This window comes from Humulus lupulus, chromosome 5, assembly GCF_963169125.1.
Source record: "Humulus lupulus chromosome 5, drHumLupu1.1, whole genome shotgun sequence".
Classification (NCBI taxonomy): Eukaryota; Viridiplantae; Streptophyta; class Magnoliopsida; order Rosales; family Cannabaceae; genus Humulus; species Humulus lupulus.
The window spans coordinates 15,775,694-15,793,432 of record NC_084797.1 but is presented as its reverse complement, the minus strand read 5'-3'; the positions used below and the strand labels follow the sequence as shown (position 1 = coordinate 15,793,432).

Here is a 17,739-nt window from a genome sequence, read left to right as displayed (position 1 = left end):
AATGAGAGGCGGCCCTGCTTCATAGGCACCGCCAAGTCAAGAGAAGTCACCCCGCCATCATTGTTCATCTTGACGGGTGACCCAAGAGAACCAACGCAAGTTTTCGGCTCAACAACCTCCGAACCAACACCATGAACACCCTCCGTCACTTCAGCCAGAGGAACCGGACCCAAGTCAACAGCAACCCGCACAAGCCCAACACCACCACGAGCCCTCCGTTTTGCCATTTTGAAAGAAGAACTAGACGGAGCAAACCCGACAACGCCCATAATGTTTTTTTGTCCCTTCCCCTTCGATGCGTGACTTGAGTCTCTACACTCCTTTGCCTTCCCCTTAGTCCTTTGTTTCCCTTTAGGATCAACCCCATGGTCCTTAGATTTTGGCAGAAGGCGGCGTTTGACACCCAGCACCGGAGGCCGCAGGCCACACTTGGCCTTGAAGCCTTTGTCGAGAGAAGAAGATGGCAAAGCTTGCAACGACGAAGCATGCATGGCTGGAGGAGAAGCAATATCAGTCCCATGCACCTTCACGTGGCTAGTAAAAAGAGGCACGTGAGCAGAAGCCTCTGTATTCTTAGATTGAAGAGTTGGCCCAACAGAATCTGGCCCAATATCACCAGACCAAGCATTCCCAAAAATGCCATTTTTAGCACTATTGTTACCCGAAATGGACATAGAAACTTCCCCAATCTTTTTTGATGCACAGGGTGTGCTTAACTCCCCAAGGATAGGTAAATTAATACCTAAAGTCAAGGGTTGACTCAAATTAGAAAGGGAAACTTTTTCAGTAATAAATGGGGAGTTGTCATTTTTCCCATCACAAGAAATATGCAACTTCTCATTTATTTGAGAATCAATATTAGCCACCAAATTAGGAATGTCATTGACCACAGCCAAATTGTTTCTCTTTTGAGCACCCTCGGTCCCAGAAGACGGAGAAGGAAGAGAAAGGCCGGCACCCCGATTCACACCAGCAACTTTCCAAGTCGGGCTTGACTTGACTTCAGGCCTGATCGAAGCCACACCACCGCTCGCCGCCCTCCGATTCACAGAACCTTTTATCAAACCAGACGGGCCGCCTTTCTCCTTTCCAACCGCACGAGGTAACTTCCCAGCATCCAAACGAGACCTCTTAGATGAAGCATGCAGTCGCTGGACTGGATTCGCACGAATAAAATCACCGTACTTCCGCTTATGGCCACGCAGAACCGAAGCCGGCAACGAAGCACATTCCCGCGAAGGGTGTCCGATAATACCACAACAAAAACAAATATTGGGGAGACGTTCATACTTTAGAGGAAACTTAGCCTTTTCCTCACCCTTGATCAAACTAACTTTCATAAGTTTAGGAAGTGGCTTCGTGATATCGGTACCGACCCGGACACGTAAGAATTTTCCCAAACAATCCGTAGATGAAATCTCATCAACATCCGTGACCGGGCCAAGAAGACCCCCTAGTTCCCTTCCCATATCCACGTTCATGCAAGAAATAGGGACAAGATGAATTTGAACCCAAAACTTGACTCTATCAAAGGCCAAGGAGAGATAATCACCTACTCCCGTAGGGACTTCCAAGGCCAATAGTTTATGTTCCAACAACCAAGGTCCACCGCCAAAGACCTTCCGCTTATCTTTGAGATCTGAAAATCTAAACAGAAATACATTATTTCCCACGGCCTTGACCGTCACCGACCCGCTAATTTTCCAAAAAACCTCAATACATTGCGTCATGTGCTCTCCCGAGACAACTTTGGTGGAGATCAACTTACCCACCAAGGTTCGAGCAACACTATCTTGTCCAACGTTGACGAAAGCCACCTCAAGATCACCCTCGATGATCTCATTGTCGCTGTCATCGCAGTCCAAAGAATCATTCAAAGCCGCCCATTCATCACGATCCATAACGAATACAAGCCACCTCAATAGCCACACCTCAAATCTCTAAAAAATAGACAAGGACCGGTCACCGCCGACCACACCTAACAACACGGTCAATTTGAGAATTTTGTTCAATTTATAACAACACAGTGTTAAGCATAATGATTTTGTTTTTTGTTTTGAATTATTATTCATTTAATATTTATTGAGAACATACAAAAATTAATTTTTTTTATTATCCAAATTATGTACTCAAAGAAATTTTCCATTAAAAAAATAATAAAAGAAGATATGGTTGGTCATTAATTGTCAACTACTCAATTATATTAATTAGTTGCAATATGGTAAATAAAAAAAAAAAAAAATATTTAGAACACCATTAAAGTTATAATTTTTGTAAGATGTGCTAAATATAGCTTTGCACCGACTTTTTGACACTCCATTATATTTATATAGTTATCCCATATTTTGGGTGTTGTCTTCAAAATTATTGTATTATAACATACTTGAAAGTAATTTGTTACTATGAGAATCAAGATTTGGAGTATGTACATGTTAAGCTCACACCGTGAGAGCTAACAACTACCATCAAATTTACAATAATATTAAATAATAATTTTCAAGATACAGGACAACTAAAAAAGTGATACTAAAAAACAATTTTTTACTCGTAACTACTAGATTATTACTCACACTTAAAAAAATATATAAGAAAAAATTCCATCCTAAAGTGGCAACAATTATTGTATCATAATCACAAATGCATATACCTATAACCAAGGTCTCCTATGTAGTTTGTAAAAAAAATTAATAAAACATCATAAAATCTACATTTCAAATATTTTATAGTAAAACATATTTTTCTAAAAAAACATTTATCTTTTCGAACCTTACATCCTTTACATTTATTTTCATAAGTTATTGTAATAAAAAAATAACTAAGTTATAGTAGACAATTTGTAATTTTTTTTTAATAAAAGCATGATAAAATATTTATTTTAAATATTTACTTTTTCTAAGCTCATGGGTCCTCTACTTTTATTTGCATAACTAAGTTATTGTAATTAAAATAAGAGTTTATACTTTTTTGGACCCTGTGTTTTGACAAATTACTTTTTGGACCATATTTTTTGTAAAATGGTTAAAATATAACCATAAACTCAATTTTGATGAAGAAAAAATTGAATATAACAACATAGTTTTTAAGCAGAATGATTTAATTTTGTTCTGAATTAATAGTTTGGTAAATTATTTGCGATTTTAGTTGAGAAAACATTGACCAAAATCGGGTTTAGGGTTCTATTTTAACCATTTTATAAAACATAGGGTCTAAAAAGTAATTTGTCAAAACACAGGGTCCAAACAGGTAATGAGACAAAACATAGGGTCCAAAAATGTATAAATCCTTAAAATAATATACAAATTTAAAGTACTTAATATATGATATAATCTAACTCGAAATCAACTATGCATAACCATGTACTAAAATTGAAGTTTTATTTTGGTAAAATGCAGTGTTACACACAGGATTCAAATTTATAGTTGGGACACCATTTGTAGTTGCCTTTGTAATCTATAAATGGCGACGACGTCATTTATCAACATATGATTCTATCGAAGAGTTCCTTCACAATCAAAATAATTTCACTCCTATAAGATACTCATTCAGTGAGATAAAAAAGATGACCCAAAACTTCAAAAACAAATTAGGAGAAGGAGGTTATGGCTCTGTATTCGAAGGAAAGCTTCGTAGTGGTCGTACTGTAGCAGTTAAGGTATTGAGTAAATCAAAGGGAAATGGACAGGATTTCATTAATGAAATAGCTACAATTGGAAGAATTCACCATGTTAATGTGGTTCATTTGATTGGTTTTTGTGTCCACTCTTCAAAGAATGCTCTTGTATATGATTTCATGTCTAATGGATCATTGGAAAAATATATTTTTTCTCAAGGAATTACCATTTTAAGTTGCAAGCAAATTTTTGAAATTTCGCTTGGTGTGGCACGTGGGATTGAATACATGCACAAAGGATGTTACATGCAAATCTTGCACTTTGATATTAAACCTCACAACATTCTTTTGGATGAAAATTTTATTCCAAAAGTTTCTGATTTTGGATTAGCAAGATTATGCCCATTGGATAATAATAATGTATCCTTAACTGCAGCAAGAGGAACTTTAGGATACATAGCGCCAGAGCTATTTTACAAAAACATTGGAGGAGTTTCTAATAAAGCTGATGTGTATAGTTTTGGAATGTTGTTGATGGAAATGGCAAGTAAAAGAAAAAATTTAAATGCGATCGAAAATACTAGCCAGATTTACTTTCCTTCATGGGTGCATGACCAATTAAGTAAAGAAAAAAGTATAGAAATGAAAACATCTGATACAGAAGAGGTCGATTCAAGAATTGCAAAGAAGATGATTATAGTAGCATTATGGTGCATACAACTGAAGCCAAGTGATCGTCCTACAATGAACAAAGTTATTGAAATGCTTGAAGGAGAAGTTGAATGTCTACAAATGCCTCCAAAGCCTTCCTTGTATCAACTAGAGAAGCCTACTGAGCATGTTCAAGAGACATCATATTCACAACACTCAACAATACCATCATTAATGCTACCAAGATAGGTATGGCCCCAAATCCAAACGATTGACATTTGTAATTTTTGTATTTTGTTAAAATACTTAACATTATTGGTTTTGATTTTTGTAATATCAAAATATAATTATATGTTAAACAATGTATGAAAAAACTTTGTTTGATGATTTATAATTATAGATTCAAGTATCAAACCCCTAACTGATTGTCGAAATATCAATAATTAATCAAAAACTTTTTTTGATATACATAATCATTATGCTTTTTTTATTGATTTGATTGTGGTAGAATTTTTTTTATTTTACTATTTTGTGTCATTATTTTTCTTGATCTATTTTTAATTGGCATGATTGAGATCAATTTATGCTAAAATATTTCTTCAAAGAACTTTATGTTAATCATATATGTCATCTAATTTAATATTTAGAGGCCCTACTATGCTATCTTATTGATCATAAAACATATCGTTCCTACTTCTTACTGACAACACTTAGTTTAGTTTATTGTCTTAAATCTAATTTTCATGTATAAACGTCGATATACATTTATTTAATTTAAGTGTACATATAATAATGAATCTTTATGGTATTTAACATGTGTTGACGCAAATTTTTTCAAAGGAGAAAGTTCTTTAAGCCCACAACAATGAATTGTGTGTGTGGTTTATAGAATGACGAAGAAAATGAATAGTGGTTTGAACCTAAAATGTTGGCTACAGTATGAAGATGATACTTTGAGTTCTTGTGGGTTTTCAATCTTGTACAATGTTCAATAATACTTTTTATGTTTATGTTTGTTAAGTTCAGATTAAGTGTTTATATATAGTTATAAACTTTTTTACTTACTATGTTGGCATATTTTGTACCGTGTAATTTTTTTTTTAACATTTTGGTTTAAAGTATATGGTTAATTTAATCGTAACAAACACATTTGTAAAATTCATATTAAGTTTTATATGATGATATGATGTTGTTGGTGTTATATATTGTTTTGTTGATAAGTTAGTATCCAAATTTAAGCTTTCATAAATTATTTTGTATAATATCAAGATTAGCTAACATCTATATTGTAACAATTCAAAATTCTAATTATTGTTGACTCACTAGAAATATGATAGTGTATTTTAGTGATAAACACCTTAAGAAAGTAACATATTTTCAAAATCGATCGATAAAATGACCATTAAATGCACTTTTCGTAAAAAGATAAATTTAACGGAAATAATCTTTAAATGCGTAAGTGTTGGGATCCCAAACAGTTGAAAACATAAAGCATAGTTATTTAAAAGTGCATAACTAATGTACTTGAAACACAAATCATTTCAAAATAAAAATGAGTAATATAAGTGATATCCATCACCATGAAATTGATGTGGAGGACTTGGAAGCCTACCAATCCTACATGTCAGGTTTGTCACTGTATGCAAACGAGATCCCTATCAGCCACCTCTACCAGGCTCTTAGGCTTTGGTCTTACTTGCACATAGAGTAACTGAGTGAGCTTAAGCAAGCAAAACATGAAAAAGTAATCATATACTCATACATAGCATAATGTATCATCTTCAATCATCTATCATTCTCAAACTTATCTTTTAAACTCAACTTAGCAACATACTTAAGATATTCTCATAGTCAAAACATGTAATCACAAACATTAAACAATACTGTCATTGAGACCTTTAGCTAGAGGTGATCAACCTCAAAGACTGATGGTGGTCTAAGCCCTATGCCACTCTCATTGACTATGCTAGCTCTCAAGCTGTTATCACATATCAACTTGGCTGACTCTTTGTGGAACATTGAAACCTCTCTCATATGAGCATATCTATTCCACTAAAATGTTGATGTTACTCCTACATGGACATAGTCATTCTTTTCCACCTTAGATGACCTAATGGTAGCTAGTGCGAGATTAATATGTCATATTCTTACACAACAACCCCCCAGTACAACAACAAGCATATAGAACACGACATATCTCATTTCACATAGCAAGCATACACAACATTGCTTGTCTCAAAATATATAAATCCACATATACATTCCTAATATCCACAACTATCAGCATACATTTCCATATCATATAGTCTCATATACAATCCTAAATAGTTCTAGTAGCATACCACGAATTCTATACAGTAGACTTCCACATATCCTAAGTTACTCAAATGTAGACTTCCTTACCTTGACTCCTTAGCACTGGAACTTCTTGGTGTTGAGAATGTAAGGCTCACAAAAACATATATCAACAATGGCTAAATGAATTAATTCAATAATACAAACCCTAGAGATTAGTCAAGAATCATATTCATAGTATAAAGGAAAATCTTGATAATTAACAAACTATATTCAAAGTTTGAAGGAAAATCTTGATAATCAAATTTTAATTGAGAAAATTAAAGATAAAAAGATAGAATAATGATCAAAATATAATTTTATCACATGGAATCATCAATTTATGATGACAAAAACAGAAAATGAGGGATGAAAGCACAATTAATTAATTAAAACACAAATTTCACACCACCATTATGTGAAACAATTATGTATTTTGCACCACCTTGTGTTAAACATTTAACCAATCTCAACACTTGGCGAGTGATCCGATGACTTCTAAGCCCTGTAACCAAACAATACGTTCAAACTTAGCTTACAACTCTACTAAGTTTCTTAAAAAAATGTAAGGAATTCTATCCCAAAATCTCGATCCCAACTTTCGGCTCAAACCCGAGTCCTTGGGGTAAAATGACCAAAATACTCTTCGAGACCAAAAATAAACTTAGAAAATTATTGTCCACAACAATAATTCATTCTTATTCTAGGTCTAAAATTTTGAGTCTAAACTCCAAGTATTTCTCAAAATACAAATTCTCGAGCCCCAAGCCTTAAGTCATTATGATAATTATCTTAATCTTAAGGGAATTTTTAAAAAATATGAGGATTATACTTTTGCTAATTTGTATGGGAAAATTTATTAAAGAAAAAAACGAAGTATGGAAAACACAATTACTAGCTAACTAAATATGTAAGGTAAATTTAAAACCAAAACACATCAGCCAAATAAGGTTACTATTGTAAAATTAGCATTCCACTCTTCTCTCTCTCTCAAACCCAGCCACACAAACCCTTTCTCTCTCCAAACCCAGCCACACAAACCCATTCTCTTTCCAAAACCCAGCTGCACCATACCCTCCAGCTCCGGTCGGCACTATCCCTTTCAGCTCTGGCGACCCCAGTCGAATCCAACACCCCAGCTCCGCCCGAGCCCCACCATCCGAACCCAGCTCCAATCGTTCGAGACCCCAACCATTCGAGACTCCAGCTCAGCACGAGCCCCATCCATCCAAGACACCAGCTCCGTTCGAGACCCCGTCTGAGCACGGGCCCAGGTGCGACACCACCATCTCCATGAGGAACCACCTCCAGCTCCGGCCGTGGTGTTGATGCGCACCTTGATCCAAAATGACAAGGCTCGCGTGCAGGGGATAAAGGGTTCTGGTGGTGGTCGGAGGCGAGGGAGGAAGGTGGTTTGTGGTCAGAGGTGATGCAGGGAGGTGGCCTAGACTCGAACCCAGGCGATGGAAGGGCAGGCGACAGCTATGGTTCTTGGAGAGGGAAGAGAAGAAGATGGGAGAGAGAGAAAGATGGTGGATTTGATTTTTTTCTTTCTATCTTCAGGTCTGTGGTAACTGGTTACCTTCCTGTTCTTTTTGTGTATATTTTTGGGAGTTACTGGTTACCTTTACGTTATGATGTGTGTGTATATTTCTAGGTTCTTTATGGTAGCTGGTTACCTATGTTACTAAAATCATAGTTACTTCTTCTTCCTTTTTTGATGAAGTGTTCTTCCTCTTTTCCCTTCAAATTTGATGTTTCTTTTCACATTTAATATGAGTAACCCATCACTACTCTTATGGTAACTGGTTACCTCTCTTATGGCAGACGGTTACTCCTCCCAGGGTAACTGGTTAGAATTTGAAAAAAGCAACGTACAATCTAAAAAAAAAGGAAAAAATGTTTATAATAAATAAAAATTAATAATAAACACAATTCATATTATAAAAAAAAAATTGCAAAACAACCCAAGAAAAATTGAATATTAAATTAGTTATATAAAAATAATATAAAAAAACAAATAAGATAAAAAAAATAATAAGGAAATTACAAACATATCCTTCCAAATTAATAAAACTTGATTAAGAGAAAAACTATGGCATAAACAAACTTTTATACAAAAATATGGGAAAATAAACCCATAAAATTTAAAATTCTTAAAAAAAGCCATTGAATAACCCTTTTTTTGTTTTGAAAAAATGCCATATTTTTGCACACTTTATTAAAAAAAATCATATAAAATGTAATAAAATAATTTCTAACCTTTGAAAGTATTCCCGAGCCTTAAATCAAAACCTAAAGACTAAAATGAATTCCCGAGCCCTAAACCATTAATGACTCAAGCCATGCATGCACTTCACGTGCATGGTTCATGCATGTTCCATGCATCACTAACACTAGTTCTAAGGCTTTTCCAAGGCTCACCCGAGCTTCTCTCTCCATTGACCTCATCATCATCATCATCATCATCGCCACATCTTTACCATGGCCGCCACCACCACCACCATTATCAACACCACACAGTGGTGGTTGCTTAACCAATCAAACATGCACCAAAGTCCCAAGAAGGGGTTGGTGTTTCTCCCCTGGCTGAGCACACCACCATACACGACCCATGGTTGGGGTGCTTGTAACCCAAACCCAACATGACAATCCCACTACTGGCCACCACCGTTAAAGCTAGCCGAAAGCTTTTAAAAAAAGTATCTGCCTCCCACACAAAGAATAACTGCTCCATCTCAACATCTAACCACAAAGATCAATGTATTAATCATTTCTAAGTGTTTACAACCATCAAAATAAAATTTAACATCACAAATAAATGATCATCAACCCAACAACATCAATATCGTAGAAAATCATAAACTTATGAATCTATCATCAATTATTAAAGAGAAAAGAAAAAACTTCCCTTAGCTTCAATATCCGATAAATATGATGCTTCTCCCTTCAAGTTTGCTCTCCAATCTTCTACATACACAAATGATAACTCTAAGAACCAAATCTAATCTCAATATGATCAAGAGAACTGAACAATACTTACCCTTGTTGGTGATCTTAGCCTAGGCCCAAACCACAAGCCTCAATTCCAAAGTTTAGCCTTCCAATTTCTACAACCAAACAAATATCCTCAAAAGTATTTCCATGAATGAAACCATAAAAAAGATTAAGCCAAAAACTTACCCTTGAGTGATGAATTATTGCCGCCTTCGAGTGATGAATTATACCAACCGAAATCCTAAGCACTCAACTCTCTCTAGTTTTCTCTCTAGGTTCAAAAAGTGGGCTGTGCAAAATGAGAGGTAAACACCCTCCCACTCTCATTTATCTCAAACTTTTACATGATAAAAACTCCCATTTTCCCACCATTTTCTTAATAAGTCGAAAACTACATAATTAAGGCACTAATCATGTGTCTAATCCCACTTTAGCCTGTTAGTCATAACATTAACCATCCACGATCACCATTAAGCCATAGTAACCAATTCCAATTGCCTATAATGATCTTAAATCCATTTATAGAGCCAATTATTTCATTAAATAATTAGAGACTTAGAACTATAGTATAAATCCCAAATAATACACCATATATTCGACATACACGAACTATTGTCCAAAATACTTTATATGATTAATGTATATCGCCAACACATAAAATTATAGTCCAAAGTCCCCAAAATAAATTATAGAATATCCCAATAGTTATTAAAAATTATTCTAAGACTAGTTATGAGATTCCAATCAAAACTATACACTAAAAAAATAATCATTCCTATTTATATTTATTTTTACACCAAAGTTTTCAAATACTACTATCTAAGCGATCTACTCAAAAATATTTTATTAAAATAATATACCTAATATTATTTTAATTATCAAAATATTCAATCACATATTTAATTACTACAAATAATTAAAAAAAAATTTATATGGGGTATTATATACAAATAATTGGCCCTCACACTTGGGAGTCGTAGTCCTTCATTTTTATGATATTTTGGGCACTCTAGGCACCTAGGCGCTCTCCCTATTGCACTGCATCGTTGGTTCAAAAACTGTAACGTCCCAAATTCCATAATATGGCTTAGTGCCTTGATTAGGGGGCCAGGAGGGCAATAACTGGTTTATTGTATTATTATGTGTAAATATGCATGATTATGTGAGTTATATTATTCTATGATTGTATTTGCATGCATGTGGGCCCATTTCTTATTAGAAGGGCATTTTAGTAATTTTGGCCCGTATAGGGCATAATTGTATATTTATGTGTTTATGGATTGAGACCAAATTATTATGTGGATATATTTGAGTTATTCGACACGAGGCGATTCTAGATAGCGAGTTAGCGGTTTAGTCATAACGGGGTCAAATACCCTGCTCGGGGTGAGACTGGAGGTAATTTGGTAATTTAGAACATTACCGGGATTGATCGGGGAATGGGAAATTATTCGGTAACTATTCGAGGATATAGGAGGTAACAAGAATTACAAGGCGTTAATTATGATTAACAAGATATGTGGCAAATGAAAAAATTACCCTTAAAGGGCTTTGAGAGAGAGATTTGGCCCTAGGGGCATTTAGATAATTTTGTACCAAAGTTAGTGACTTAGTCACTTTTTCCTTTAGTTGAAGGGAACCAAAAACAGAGAAAACAAAAGCAATTAGCTCACTCTCTCTCTCTCTCTCTCTCTTTCTCACTCGACTCTCTCTCTAGCGTTGGCTTGGTTTTGGGGCAAAGCTAGTTAAAATTCAAAGATTGGAAGCTAAGGCTTTAGGTCTAAAGTTGGGTTAGCTGCAGCTAGGAGGATTTAATCCACAGTTGAGATAAGCTATAAACTCTGTTTTTAATTGAATTCTATTTAGGCTTTATGGTGTTCCTGAGCTTTGAGGCTCAAGGTTATGAATTTGAGTTTTGGTGGAGTTTTGAGTTAGTTTGAGTTGGGGTTTTGATGTTGAGGTTGTACTAGATTTAATTTTGGCTTTGGGTATGATTTGGGGTGATTTTTGGTTAGGTTTGGCTGAAGAAAAAATAGGGAAATCTGGGTTCGAGGGGTCGCGTCGTGACTATGTTCTTGAGGCGCCGCGACCCATGTGAACCTAGGGCCTAGAAGGGGTTTCTGTTTCGAAGGCATGCCACAACTCTCTGGGGAAAGTCGCGGCCAGTGTCTTGAATTCTAGACAGGGGGATTTCCATTCTTGGAGGCACGCCGCGACCCTTAGGGTGAAGTCACAGCCTGCCTGGGCAACTTTGGCTAGGATAGGTTTTGAGTAACGGGAATTCAAACCTAAGGGCTCGGGAGCAATTCTACTACCCAGTTTAGTAGAATTTGAGGTCCCAGAGGCTAGGACTCGGTCTGGAGGCGTTTATTTACTCGATATTGATGAATATAATTTATTTGGTTATGACTAGGGTACTACTAAGGCTCGGGAAAGGATCGTGCTTGAGGGTCGTTCTTTTTATTATGTTGTACTCGAACCTGAGGTAAGAAAATTGCACGCAATACGTGATATATGTGGTTAGGGCTTGGCCCAGTTGTTAATTATAACTATGAATAGGGCTCGACCCTTGAGAATGAACATAATTTAGGTTATGCTTGAATGTTGTGTGTCTGGATAATTGTTTAATGAATGCTTACCTTGTTCGCATAGGTAGGGCTCGACCCTATTAAGGAAAATGGTTTTTATTGTGTTTGTGTTTGATTGGTTAAGATACCATGATTTATATGTATGCATACTTGTATAGTATGAAGTATGCTTATATGTATATGTTTTGCTTGGTTATCTGAATGTCTGATTAAAACTTTGACTTATTAGTCAAGGGAGCCAATAGCGCGCTGCTCGCTGGTCGAGAGGCTTAGGTCCAATTAGGGACGTACTATTACATTGACCAACCCTAAGGTCATTGGAAAACAAAGCAATTGGCTAGCTCTATGGCTAGTTACTCAAAGCTAAGGTGTAACGTCCCAAATTCCCTAATATGGCATAGCGCCTAGATTAGGGGCCAGGAGGGCAATAATTAATTTAATGTGTTATTATATGATTATATGCATATGTGGGTTGTATTATTATATGATTTTATTTTCATATATGTGGGCCATTTCTTATAAGAAGGGCATTTTTGTAATTTAGGCCTATTGAGGGCGTATTTGTATATTTATGTACATGTATGTGATATATGGGTGACACCACATTATTTTGTGATTATTTTTGAGCTATTCAGCATGAGACAATCCTAGGAAGCAAGTTATCGGTTTAGTCATAACGGGGTCAAATACCGGGCTCGGAGTGAGCCTAGGGGTAATTTGGTACTTAGTACATTACCGGGTTTGAGCGGGTAATGAGAAATAATTTGATAATTATTTGAGGACATTGGGAGTAACCAGAATTGTGAGACGTTAATTATGATTAATGGGGTAGATGGTAATGACAAAATTGTCCTTAAGGGACTTTGAGGAAGTAGGTTGGCCCTAGGGCCATTTTAGTCATTTTAGGCTAATTAGATAGACTTAGCCAAGTGAAGCTGTAGAATGAACTAAAGGAAGTAGTACGAAAAAACAGGGCTCTCTCTCTCTCTTCTCTCTCGACCATTCTCTTTCTCTCTTGGTTGAATTTTGAAGCTAAGTTTGAGCTAGGTTCTTGATTGGGTGAAGCTGAGGGATAATTCAGTGATTGAGGTGATGGTTCTAAGCTTGAACTTTGAAGTTTTTCCTCTATTTTTGTGTTGCTTATAAGCTTGAAAGTTTGATTATGGAATTGGATTTTTGGTAGTGTTTTAAGTGTTATAAAGCTTGAGTTTTATTGCTGGTTTTGTGGTAATGTTGTGTTGAGTTTGGTTTTAATTTTTTTATTGATTGGAAGTGTTGTTGTGGTGAGTTTTGAGTTGAGGAAAACAGGGGTGCTGGGTTTGTGGGGTCAAGTCGGGGCTGTTTTCTTGGGCGTCGCAACCTGAGCAAACCCCAAAGCCAAGTTGGGGCTCTGTCTAGCTAGCGCGCCATGACCCTCAAGGCCAAGTCGTGGCCTGCCCTTGGCACCCAGACAGGGGGCTTTCTATATTGGAGGCGCATCGCGGCCTGCCTGGTTCTTTTTGGCCAGGCTTGGTTTTAAGAGCAGGTTTTCAAACCTTAAGGCACGGGATTGAACCTACTACCCGGTTTGGTATAATTTGAGGTCCCGGGGCCTAGGACTTGGTCCAGGAACCTTTAATTACTCATTTTTGGTGGGATTTCATATTTGGTTATGATTAGGTGACCGCTAAGGGCCTAAGGTCAGGATCGTGCTTATGGGTCATTCTTAACTTATTTTACGCTCAAGCCTGAGGTAAGAAAACTGCAACCATTATGTGACATACGTGATTGTTGATGAAGCATGTTGAGTGCCCTATATATGAATATCTGTTGCATTATGAATGCTTGGTTGCATTGTTTGCTTGAGAAAGGCATTGATTTATCAGTCAGAAATAACAATAGTGCTGAGCGCTGGTCGTAAAGCTCTGACTTATCAGTCAGGAATGGTAATAGTGTTGAGTGCTGGTCGTATGGCATTGACTTATGACTTAAAAGCGGTAATAGCGCATTGAGCACTAGTCGATATGATTAAAACTGATCAATAGGGTGTTACACGCTCATCCGACCCTATGGTCGAAGAAAACTAAAGCGCTTCACTAGTTCCACGAACTAAAGCGCATCATTAATTGCTTATGAATTCAAGAAATGCTTATTAGCATTTTTATTTGCTGATGAATATTATGAAGTGCTTATTAACACCATGATTGAATGTATTGCGTGTTGGTATGCTTATTAGCATTGCATTTGTTTGTTTGTTCGGTGTTGGACCGTTAGGAGCAAGAGGTATAGTTATTACTTACCTAACAACCGATTTGATCACTATAGAGTGGGATAGTTATCAGTATGCTTCCTCGAAGGTCAGAGAGGTTGGTTGGCCAAGAGATACAGACCAGAGAAGAGAATGACCAGGGCTAGGCCCCACTGCCAGTTCTAGAGAACTGGCAGCAAATGCTTTCTGAAATGAAAGCCAAGTTACAGAGGCATGAAGATGAGATTCTCCTCTTGAGGCAGTAGCAGGTTCTAGTAGGGAACCTATAGCCCGCAGTACCAGCAGTGTTAAAGCTAGAGGTACCAGCGGTAGTTCAGCCCCAGGCACAGAGAGATAGGTGGGAACCTCTGTATGTGAGGTTTAGAAAACAACACCCTCCAGTTTTTAAGGGTAGCTCAAACCCACTGAAGGCTGAACAATGGATGACCATGATGACCACCATCCTGGATTTCATGAGGGCAGGTGGTAGTGAGATTGTGGCATGCGCCACTACATGTTTTGGGAGGATGCCCGAATATGGTGGGAGGTGGTATCCCAGACCAGGGAAGTAAACATTATGGAATTGGAAGAATTCAGAACTCTGTTCAATGAGAAATTCTACAATGACGCAGTTAAAGCTGCGAAGGCTGAAGAGTTCAGTAAGCTACTTCAGGGCAATATGTCAATGAATGATTATGCCTTGAAATTTGATATATTGGCAAAGTTTGCCAGGGATCTAGTGCCCAGTGATGGGACTAGAAAAGAGAGGTTTCTCCAGGGGCTCCAACCTATGATAGTCTGGGATGTTCATATTACTGCTGTGCCAGGGATGACTACTTATGGATAGGCTGTGGAGAAGGGGCTTATAGATGAGAGCACAAAAAATAAGATCTGGCGCAAGAATGCGGCCAGAAGGGATTCTAGGAGGTCGGGACCTCCATTTGTAGGCTTTGGTAGGGGCGAAGGCCCTAGTGAATAAAATAGAAACACTCTAGATATAGTTTCATGTCCACGACTAGATAGGAGGCCATGAGGTATACAGATAGGCCGGAAGGGTGGCGGTGAGACCTGGAAAGCATTTCCAGAATATGCTCGGTGTAGGAGGCGCCATATCGAGGAATGTTGGACGAAGGTCTGCTTTGTCTGCAGGAGTATGGGACACCTAAAGGACTCCCTGAAAGCCAGAAATGAAGAGCCTAAGAAGGTGGACAACCTGACACCAACTCGGGTGTTCACCTTGACCCACGCAGGGGACCGAGGCTAGTCACTCGGTGGTTACAAGCCAGCTTTCTAGTGCTGGGGCCCTTTATACTGTTTTGATTGGCTCGGGTGCTACACACTCTTTTTTTTTTTCTAGTAGGATTATAGATGGACTGTGTAGACAATGTGACTTTTATATGTGGGGTTTTGTAGTGCGCTGCCTACTGGGGAGTTAGTGGTTTCCAGGAGATGGGTCAGATCACTGCCAATGACAGTGGATGGCAGGGAGTTGTCAGTTGACTTGGTAGAGTTGGTTTTGACTGATTTTGATATAATTTTGGGTATGGAGTGGTTAGAGAAGTATGGGGCAATGATAGATTGCAAGAAGAAGATGGTAACCTTTGAGAATGAGGGTGAGGACCCTTTTGTATTCGATGGCATTGTGCATGGGCTTCGTATACCTATGATATCTGTACTTAGAGCTAGAGACCCATTGCATGGGGGGTGGATATGATTCTTAGCTATCGTGGTGGATACCATTTAGATTGTGCTAGTGGGACCAGGACAAACCAGATTAGTCTGTGAGTTTCTGGATGTGTTTCCAAAGGAGCTACCAGGGTTACCTCCACACAGGGAGATAGAATTTGTGATTGAACTGGCGCAAGGGACAGATCCAGTGTCTAGGGCACCTTATAGGATGGCTCCAGCAGAGCTGAAGGAACTAAATGTTCAATTACAGGAGTTACTACACTTGGGTTTTATCAGGCCCAATTTTTTTCCTTGGGGCACACCAGTCCTCTTCGTGAGGAAGAAATATGGTTCTCTAAGGATGTGCATTAATTATAGAGAACTAAACAAGTTGACTATTAACAACAGGTATCCTCTGCCAAGGATTGATGATCTGTTTGATCAATTACAGGGTAGGACGTTATTCTCCAAGATAGATCTTCGATCTGGTTATCACCAGCTGAGGATCAAGGAGGAGGATATACCGAAGACAACTTTTCGCACCAGGTATGGGCATTATGAGTTTTTGGTGATGTCATTTGGACTAACTAATGCCCCAGTAGCATTTATGGATTAGATGAACAGGTGTTCAAAGATTACCTGGATCGGTTTGTGATCATCTTTATCGATGATATACTAGTATACTCTCAGTCAGAGACAGAGCACGAGCAACATCTCAGATTAGTACTACAAAGGCTGAGAGAGGAAAGGCTGTATGCGAAATTAAAGAAGTGCAAGTTCTGGTTGCCATAGGTGAATTTCTTAGGTTACATAGTCAGTAAGGATGGAATTATGGTGGGTCCAGCGAAGATTAAGGCGGTCAGAGATTTGCCAAGGCCAAAGAACGCTTAAGAAATCAGAAGTTTCTTGGGATTGGCAGGTTATTATAGACACTTTGTGGAGGAGTTTTCCAAGATTGCATCACCATTAACAGAGTTGACATGCAAGAATAAGAGATTCATATGGTTAGACAGGTGTGAGGTCATTTTCTAGAGACTGAAGAAGAATTTGATCACCGTTCCAGTTCTGAGTCTTCCTGCAGATTCGGAAAAGTTTGTGGTTTATTGTGACGCCTTGAGGCAGAGGCTATGTTGTGTCCTTATGCAGACATGGAAGGTGATTGCCTATGAATCACATCAGTTGAAGAAGTATGAGCAGAGGTACCCCACACATGATCTGGAACTTGCAGCAGTGGTTTTTGCACTGAAGGTGTGGTGGCACTACTTATAGGGTGAGAAGTGTGAGATATACACATGAGGCACAGACGTTGGTTGGAGCTGGTAAAGGATTATGATTGTGAGATCCTCTATCACCCAGGGAAAGCCAACGTGGTAGTAGATGCCTTAAGCCGGAAAGGTCCGTGACAGTTGTATAGTGCTAGGCAGATATCCAGGGAGTTGGCTGAGGATATGAATAGAGAAGGTATTGAGCTAGTGGTGGGACAGTTTGCCAATATCACCCTACAATCTACTCTTTTGGAGAGGATTAAAGAGAAGTAGTTGAGTGACCCACAGTTGGGAAAGATCAGAGGGGACGTCCTAGCTGGATTAGCTAAGGACTACACAATGTTAGACATGGGCTTATTGAGATACAAACTTTAGATCTGCGTTCCGATGGACACTGGG

The 17,739-nt window shown here is 37.8% G+C and overlaps 1 protein-coding gene across 1 annotated transcript; it reads left to right on the top strand.

Annotated features, from left to right (window-relative positions):
• Positions 1-3,140: 3,140 nt before the first annotated feature.
• LOC133834526 (rust resistance kinase Lr10-like) lies at positions 3,141-4,676 on the top strand. The gene has a single exon (XM_062264170.1). It carries the CDS (start codon positions 3,560-3,562, stop codon positions 4,508-4,510), a length of 951 nt encoding a protein of 316 aa, XP_062120154.1. The 5' UTR covers positions 3,141-3,559; the 3' UTR covers positions 4,511-4,676.
• Positions 4,677-17,739: the final 13,063 nt, after the last annotated feature.